General features: G+C 36.2%; 1 protein-coding gene across 1 annotated transcript; it reads right to left on the reverse strand.

Moving 5' to 3' along the window:
• Positions 1-316: 316 nt before the first annotated feature.
• Positions 317-1,711, reverse strand: LOC149191385 (uncharacterized). The gene has a single exon (XM_089406636.1). The coding sequence runs from the start codon at positions 1,709-1,711 to the stop codon at positions 317-319; it is 1,395 nt and encodes a 464-aa protein (XP_089262762.1).
• Between the last annotated feature and the right edge of the window lie 8,328 nt (positions 1,712-10,039).

Below are 10,039 nucleotides of genomic sequence, written 5' to 3' on the forward strand. Positions count from 1 at the left end.
AAAGATCTAGTTTGAGTAGCATACCTGGCTTCTTGGTGATCTTCAGAGAGTGAATTATTTCATGAGTCAGGATGATCCCGTCTATGATCTGCCTCCCCTTAACATATCCGGATTGCTCAGGCGAGATGATGAGAGGGAGCAGGAGTTAGAGCCTGGAGGCTATGATTTTAGACACGATCTTATAGATTATGTTGCATAGTGCTATCGGTCTGTACTTGTCAGGTGTGCTTGGCTGATCCAACTTGGGAACCAGGGCTATGAAAGTAGCATTCACCCCCGGAAACATCCATCTCAGAGAGCGAGACTCCTCAACCACCTACCAGACTTCCGTCTTTATCAGATCCCAGAAGTTATGGAAAAAAATAGAGGTAAATCCATCCGGGCTTGGGGCTTTTCCTGCTTTCAGTTGTCGTACTGCAAGTTCCACCTCTTGGAGATCAACAAGCTTGAGGAGCATTTGGTTATGCTCTTTTGAGATAAGTTTGGGAATATTTCGAGTAATTTTCTCTATGGCCTGAGATCTTTCACTGTTTGTCTCTCGGTGCACCTGCTTGAAATAATTTAATAGTTCAGTTTCAATTTCTTCATGCTTTTCCACATTGATGCCCTGCTCGTTTTGAATATGAGTTATATTATTATGCATCCTGCACTGGATTGTAGCGCTATGAAAGAATTTAGTGTTTTTCTCTCCATCTTTGAGCCACCTGACACTTGATTTTTGCCGCCACAACGTCTCTTCCTGCTTTTCCTTTTCTGCTAGTTGCACTTCAAGGGTTTTTTCCTGTTCTACCAGGTCCTCTGATCGGCCATTAATAATAATCTTTTGCTGTAGTTGCTTCATTTCTAGCTCGAGGGTTGCTTTACCCTGAAAGATATTGCCAAAAGATGTGTGATTCCAATTCTTGATCTTGCGTTTTAGGTGCTTGAGCTTTTGTTGGAATTGGAACATTTTTGAGCCTGGAGGAGGATAAAAGTTGTTCCATTCTGTACTGATTAATTTATGGAAGTCTAGATGGGACAACCAGAAGGCGTCAAAGCGAAATGTCCTACGGATCTTGTTTCCCAGATGAGACCATTGGAGGGAAATGGGCCAGTGATCAGATCCCGAGAAAGACAGTATAGAAGCTGCGAAATCTCCACCGAGATGAATTGCATTGTCCGAGAGTAAAAACCAATCCAACCGAGAAGCTATCTGCTGGTTCCCTGCTCTTCTATTGTTCCAGGTAAAAAATCCATTGTTGAAAGGGAGGTCGATGAGCCAATTATTCTGAATGAAGTCCTTTAGGAGTGACCCTTCCTGAGATCCTCTGCATCTGCCACCTCCCTTTACTTCCAGTCTTGTAATCATGTTGAAGTCTCCTCCTGCGATCCATAGAGGGTGCAATCTATTATGGTTAAGTTCAGAGATGGAGTTTAGGATACCCGCTTTACAAGATATCTCCTGTGGAAAATATACATTAGTTAAGAGCCCGTGTATATTTGTGCCGATGATGTGAAAAATTGCTTGAAGGAAATTCCTGTCTGCATGGAAATTTTTGAGCTTGATAGCTCTCGAATCCCAGATAATTGCTAGGTCTCCCGAGGTGCCATCCGCATCCACTGCTATGTTAAGACTCCCAGGCCAGATTTTAGCAGCTAATCTATCTAATGCATTAGAATCACATTTGGTCTCTTGCAAGAACAAGACTTGAGGGCTTTCTTGCTTTATCATGTTTTTAAGAATTCGAGTCTTCCTTGGGCCATTAAGCCCTCTAATATTCCAAGATATTAACTTCATTGGGAAGGAGTGTTTTCAGAGTGGTAGTACTTGGTTAACTTGGAATACCTGCCGGAATCCACTAGAATTTGTCCTAATTTGATTGTTCTCTGTAGATCAGTTTTCCTTCCCCTCTTTTTGATATCTTTGGCTATGAATCTACCATCCCATGGGCCTCCAGTCTGTATACCTAAATATTTTTGCCTCTGCACCCGAGATTATACTTCTTCCAGGTTCTTAAGTTGTCCCGCTGGAATGTTGTCAAAGTTGTTTGTTGTGCAAGATTTTTCTAGACTTGGGAGGTCCAGATCCCCAATATCTATTGCTTCTATTTCTTCCTCCATGAACTGAGGGTAGTTTGATTCTTCAATCGGTTCCTCTTCTAGGCTATCATTTGAATGTGGTATCTCCATCTGCATGAATTGAGTGTTCCATAATATTTATTTTTGCTTGTCTGAGGTAGAAGCTTCCTTACCTTGAGTATCTGCATGTGGCATTGTGGGATTTACCATCTTTGAGTGGTCGTCGTTCATTGACTCTGGCTCTAGTGGAGTGGGAGAGTTCGTTTGCAGATCGAGCTGGTTAGCTAAAACCCCAAAACTGTTGCTTGTTGAGGGCCCAGGAGGGCTGGTTTGCGCAACTTTGGTCTTTGAAGCTTGTTTCTTGTGGGATTTCTGGCGATTTGTGACTTTGATGAAGCCACCTGCTTCAGAAGCTTCCGGATCAGAGGCAGGAGAGGGTTTTTGCGTTAGTGGGTAGTCTCTGAATAAATGCCCCAGGGCATGACATCTTCGACATCTAAAAGGCACATGTTCATAGTCAATTGTCTGAGCCCATTCAATGTCATAGTGAGATATGCTTACCGCATCTGGGAGAGCCTGATTGAGATTCATATAAACACAAATACGGGCAAAAGAAGTGTATCTGCATGTTTTCGTTTCCTCTGCAACCTTGACAAACTCACCCAAAGTGTTTCCATCCGCCTGTAGGGAGTCTTCCTCCCAAAATTCCACTGGCAGCGAGTATAAGCGGATCGACATTGGAGCCCAGCTGAGGTCCTCCTTGTCCGGGTTGAAGCGTTCCACCCATCCTCTGAGAAACAGACCGACTGCATTGAAGAAGTAAGGCCCACCATCCAGGACCCTGTTTCTTTCCTCCAAGCAGTTGAAGATAGTAGTGAAGAACCCTTTCGGTCCTAACTGCAGGGTTATATGTCCCTTTGGGTGCCATTTCGCATTTATCCAGCTCCTTAATGCCTTTTGAGTTGGCCACAGACCGATGAATTTCCCTATTAAAGCGTGATCTTTCGTGTACTGTATCTTCACATTTATTCGATGGCCTGGTAATTCTACCCTTGGGCACACGGAGGAAACTGGTTTTCATGTAGCAGAGCGTACCTTTGGTGGCTTTTCGTCTTGTTTGGTCTGTTGATGTTTCAGATCTTCATTATTCTCGTTCTGGTTTGCAGTTCCATTTTCTTCCTTATTCAGAAGCTGCTCATTGTCATTTTGTGGGGGAGGTTCATCGCCCTCCCCCCGCGGGGGCTCCATGAGGTCGTGTACCCTCTGTCCTATGAATACAGGAGCCTGATTCCGTCAGAAGTTGCAGGTATTCTACAGTTTTGCGCAGTCTGCCGTCGCTGCAAATGTTCAAACCCTAGAACGCAGAGCGCAGAACTAGGTCACCAGTTCGAGTCATTCATTAATTATTTTTCCCCAAGGGGATAATATTAAGCCCAAGGGACTAATATTATAAATCCAAAATTTTTAAACCCAAATATAAATATTACAAAGACTAAAATAAACATGCTTTATTCATGGTGAGACAATCCTTATGACAATTTGACATTCAACCATGGTTGACCATGATTGATATTATGAACTTGAGGGAATAATAAACCCAAGGGATTGATATTATAAACCCAAATGAATAATAAACCCAAGGGATTATCAACCCAATGGAATAATATTAAACCCAAGGGACTAATATTATAAACCCAACATTCGTAAACCCAAATATAAATATTACAAAGACTAAAATAAACATGATTTATTTTCATGGTGAGACAATCCTTGTCACAATGTGACATTCAACATTGGTTGACCATGGTTGGCTATGATTGACAATGGTTTACCATGATCGATATTATAAACCTAAGGGAATAATAAACCCAAGTGATTAATATGAGAAAACCAAAGGAATAATAAAACGAAGGGATTAATACTAAAACCCTAAGGGATTATTAACCCAAGGGAATAATATTAAACCCAAGGGACTAATATTATAAACTCAACATATATAAACCCTAAGGAAAATATTATAAACATTAAAATAAACATGACCGACCATAGCTGATTTTTATATTGAGACAATTCTTATCACAATTCCATGTTGGACCATGGTTGACATCATAATAAACTATGTTTGTCTCAGGAATAATAAAGCCAAGAAATTGATATTATAAACCCAAGGGATTAATACTAAAACCCCAAGGGATTATGAACCTAAGGAAATACTATCAAACAAAAGGGACTAATAATATAAACCCAATGGATTGATATTATAAACCCATAGGAATAATAAACCGAAGGGATTAACACTAAAACCTCAAGGGATTATGAACCCAAGGAATTATTAATATTAAAAATTTGAAGAACAAATAAACCCAAGCATTTGATATTATAAACCTAAGGAATTAATAAACCCAAGGGAGAAATTTTAGAAACCCTAGGGATAAAAAATGACAAGGGATCAATATTAAAAACCGAAGGGATTAATAGGAATTAATATTTTAAACCCAACGGATTGATCAATCGACATGACTATGAATATTATAAACCTAAGGGATCAAAAAACCCTAGGGTGTTAATATTATAAAAGTGACATGTTAATAAAATGAAGGGATAAACATTGTAAATGTAAGGGATTAACATTAAACCTTAGGACTATTATTTAAACATTAATATTGAAGATTAATAAACCAAATGGAACAAATGATAAAACGAAGAAATTATTAATATTACAAACTTAAAGAACAAATAAACTTAATCATTTAATATTATAAACCCAAATAAATAGTAAACCGAACCTAAGCCCTAAATCCATGGCATCAATATTATAAACATAAGTAATGCTATAACACAAATCAATGCTAAAAAACATAGACCAAAACCAACATAAGAACCACATTGCAAACCATAAAGCATTAAAACATGATAAATCATGATCACATTAATAGTAACACATTTATATCACTACATTATAAACAATAAATAAATTTTAAGCCATAAGTACATTGATATCAATACATAAATGTATTAATAGTATACATCTCAAGAATATTGATATAAACACTTACAACATGAAAGCCCAAAAATAATATTATAAATGTACACAATATTTTCATTTATGAAAGATGTGAACAAAGTGAAGGGATCCACAAAAAAGACCACAACAATCACAACTGCAAGAGAAATAAATAAAATAGTAACACTGCCATTGGAGCAAAGCAACATAAATGCAAAAAATACATCTAAATTGCACACATTGGATATAAAGAAGAACAACATAATAGGACATTTTAAGACTATAAATATACAATTTTGTACATAAAAAAAACAACAAGAAAAAACATTCAATTTAACAAACATTGCAACCACAGAAAGGAAATTGAGTCTTAACATATATATATTTTTTTCTTTGCATCAAATAATTCCACTACAAAATTGAACTTGAAACACTCCACCGAAAGTCATCTATGGAGTGGCCTCTTCCAAAACACGACTAGACCGATGACAAAAGAAAAACCAATTCAAATCAATAGGATAATGATCACGATACTTAACACATTCCAACCAATTCCTTCTTGTTCTCCTCTGAGACTCCCCCTGGTGCACATGTTTCAAGTATTTTACATGTCTTTTCATTTGATCTAGCTCACGAATATGATCATCAATAAAAGTAGGATGGAACCCATGTTTTCTATCAAACTTGTTTCGAAGATAGGAAAGAAATCTTATAGCTCCTACAATATCGCGTACTGTTTTGGAATAATAGTTGACATCATTATTGTCCATATCTGCGTTTGAAAGACATAAAAACAAAAGAAAAAATCAATAAAGGCATGCACAAATAAATAAGCGTACACACACACACACAAACACACACACATATATATATATATATACATAAAACATAACACCCCATTTGTATTTATGTTAAAAAACTTAATGTTATAGTGTTACATGAAAAAAAAAGAAATCTAGTGTTACATGAACCAAATGATATAAAAATTTCTACAAATATAAGCCTCATTTCACAATACAATAGCAAAAACCATGGAAATAGAACAAAATTGTGGCCAATATTCAAAAATGAATATTGGCCATGGTCATGACCAATATTCAAAACCTCCATTTTTGCATTTCATGATGTAATATGAATCCAAAATATTAATATCAATATGAACCAGTTATAAAAATGATTTTGAATGATTGGTTCATATAACTTGTTGTTTATTTTTTAATGATCTGTTGCAAAGAAAAGAACAATAGGCACTTAAAAAAAATAAGTAAATTGAACAACATGAAAAACAATGTAAACAACTTTCTCAAATATTACTATGAATATGATGAATTTATTAATCTCATAAATATATGAAAATGATTATTATATTAAAAGTAAATCAAGAGGACAATAAAAGCAATTAAAAAACATACTATAAAGAAGGTCACAATGTTATTTGTTGTATGTCATAACGATATGGACTTCAATCGATCCTCTTCCTTCTTCCTAATTGTAACATATGCACTATCTTTCATCTTGGCATAACGTTGAAAAGAGAAAGGTGGTGCAATGCGTAAACCATCTATTGATTTCACTCTTGATATGGATGTGAAGGTAAGGCCTTGCTTCTCTTTATTCCCAATATCAACTTACACTCATTCTAAAGTCAATCCTTGTGACTTGTGGATTGTAAGAGCCCAAAGGAATTTGTTTTTGATTTCCTCTTATCACTGGTGTGATAGGGACAATGTTTGGATTGATTGCATCAAATGGAACACCAACATACTTATCAAAAACAAGAGTTGTGAACATTAGAAGTTGAGGTGGCTTATAGGTAGGCAGATAAAATATATCCTTAACATAACCAAGTGCACCATTCACAAATCGAGCTTCAACCCAAAAATTACTTGTCAACATAACACATTGACCACGACAGAACTAAACTTCATAGTCCAATTGATCATCATCAACACCACTGATTTCTGAACACCTTGAATGCTTAGCAACACATCATGCCACTGGAGAATTTAGTGATTTTAACATATGCCTATTATGGAAGGAGACCAAATTATTTGTTGGAAACATCAAAACTGTTGCATTAAATAAATCTCTTTCTCTAGGATGCAACCTCATATAGGCCCATGATATAAGAAACTCCCAATCTTCAAGAACAGGTTCTACATTTCTTATGTTATTGAGGACTCTATGAAAATAAGATTGTTTCTCATTATTCCCTTGTTGGCAAAATATCGTGTCAAGAGTGACAACAATTTTGAATTTGTTCCACAAGACTTTCCCTACTGTATTACCTGCTTACAAAGGCTTATCTCTCACAGGAGGCAGTTGGCCAACGTCACCGACGAGGATGTTGGATCTGCCACCAAAAGGGAAATTTTTTTCTCTGGAAATGCTTCTCGTAATCGAGCATCATTTTGCATAAACAACCTTGATCCTAGAAAGCTCATTTCATCAATCAATATATATCTAACATGTCACATTTCTTCTTGGAATACTGTAAGTGATTGTCCCTGTAGTGGCTGCATATCTTTAATTTGAATTTTCAGCGTTGAGTGTATTTCTTTTGCATGTATATTAAAAGTGGCTATTCTTGTTGGGGCAAGAAGAAGCAAAGGGATTCTTCCATTACTTGACGAATTAGAAAGAGCTTCAAAAATACAATGGATAAGGAAAGACTTCCCAGTGCCTGTACTGCCCTGAATAATTATAAGAAGAGCTTCACGAATCTCATATTCAGCAAAGTGCCTTAAGACGATTTCAAAAGCAAGTCATTGGTTTTCTAGCAAGGAACCTGGAGATGCAAATGTTCTCTTTGAAAGTTCAACAATATCACCCCTCGATTTTGCATTCCTTATAAAATTAATAGCTTCTTCTGCAACATCATCAGAAATAGTTGTACTTTTCGAGTCAAAGGATATATCAAAGTCCCTTCGACCAAGGGTGTGAAGATCATAAACATTCACATCATTTGGTGGAAACAAGCAAGAGAAAATTTGCCATTCTTGAAAATCATCTTCAAGATTCATTTCCTAGTTAGAAAAATCACCATCTTCTTCATCTTCCATATTGTCTACAATTGATGGATTTCGATCAACATGCCATGCTCGATATCGAAAATTCCTCCAATTTCCAATAATCATTTCAGATGAAAGGCCAACTTCTGTAGGAAGGTCATGAAATGGCTTGTACAAGAGCAATTGCGTCCCGCAAAAGGTTTTAAATTCCTCTAAAGCCTAACCAAGAATAGAATAAAATTGTGGCCAAACTCGAACAATAGAATGAAAATCTCTAGGCTTCCATGGATCTTGTTTACGCTTGCTATTGAATTTCCAAGATCTTGTTGTTTCTATCAAAGATAAATGTTCAAGTAAAAAGGGTATCTTCTGATAATGTTGAACAAAAGTATTCTTAGATGAACATTGCAATCCATCCCTTGAGATTTTCCTAAAAACCTTTCTTCAAACATTTAAGGAAACAAATTTCCGACTACAAACAACAAGAGGTAGCTTAAGCAACATATGGCATGTTTCTTATGCTCTAATGTCACAGTCAACAATCATTTATACAAGAAACTTTGTATATGCACATAAAGCATGATCCTCAGAGCCAATAGAATTTGAAATCATAGTTAAGATATGATGATAACTTTCAAACCTTTTTTTTGCTTTTGATGCATACGTAGCAATATATTTCAAGACAGCATCGCGAGAAAGCACTCGCTGGAAATCAACATTTGCATGCCACATTGTTAGAAGGTCAATGGTATGTACATTAAGCCTATCATCACTTCTTGTTGGCTCATATTTTTCTCTTCGTTGATCATCTATGAACAATCTTTATTCATCACAAAGATCCCATGGAGCATTGTACCAACATGTTAGAATAGTGCCCTTTTTGCACAAACAAGAATCTACAATACACTTTGTGTGCCTTTGGACACGGTTTAACAATTCCCCGTAATCATTATGAGGATTGGAAGAGAAAATCTAGCTAGTATTCAATAGGCAAGGGTCATCATTAAGGCTTCGTGGAACTATTATGTTGCGATGATGTACATCACGTGGATTCCGTGCGGTTACATATTTGTCGAAGAATATCTTTGCAAGTTGTACATCAAAGCTATTTGACCAATCGAGTATTTCCATGTTAGGAGCACTTTATAACCATAGGAAGCCATGGATATGTGTTGAACCTCTATGTTTCCACTCATATTTGAAAAAAATGAAGATATAGTTACTACAAACAATATAAATAGAATCATAATAAAAGTTGAAGAAGTATAGAAAAAGAATCAACAACACAAACCTATACCAGAAGTCTTTAGATTTAAGATATTTTTGGATAACTTCCTCTTGAAAAATATTGAATATATGGTGCATCAATGTCACAAAAATATGAGGGTACTCGATAACATTCTCAATTTTCATATGATGCTCATTTAGAGAATGAGAATGTGAATGTACGGGCATGAGGTTATGTAACTCTGGCCACTTTGTGTCAGCTGCATTCAAAATAAAAAATAAAGATGGACATCCTAACTAAGTAATCATGTCCGTCAATTCATCTCAACACTTAGTCCGGTATGCCCTTGTACCTCTCAAAGAAGAACCAAACCGCATAAGATGCTCAACCAACTTATTATCTAGTAAATCAGATTGTTGGTGACGCAAATCTTCAATAGGTGAGTTATCATGTAAATGTTTCTTTGCAAAAACTACACAACATTTTCTTGGTTCTAATGCTGCATTATCATGTTCAATAGGTAATATCAAAAACAAGGATGGCTTCTAAATATTTGATCATAGTACCTAAGAAGATGAAATGCATACTCATGAAGTTCAACACTACAAATACGTGGTTGAAACTAATAAGCATCACCAGTGGGGAACAATGTTGGGAATGCCATATCTAATAATCCCTCTATATTATATTCATTCACTGGAGAGGTTCCAATACTGGGCCAATCAATGTATTGAACAT

This window comes from Pinus tabuliformis, chromosome 2_2 (genome assembly GCF_031772625.1).
Source record: "Pinus tabuliformis cultivar Carrire ecotype Pingquan chromosome 2_2, CPIR1, whole genome shotgun sequence".
In the NCBI taxonomy this organism is placed as follows: Eukaryota; Viridiplantae; Streptophyta; class Pinopsida; order Pinales; family Pinaceae; genus Pinus; species Pinus tabuliformis.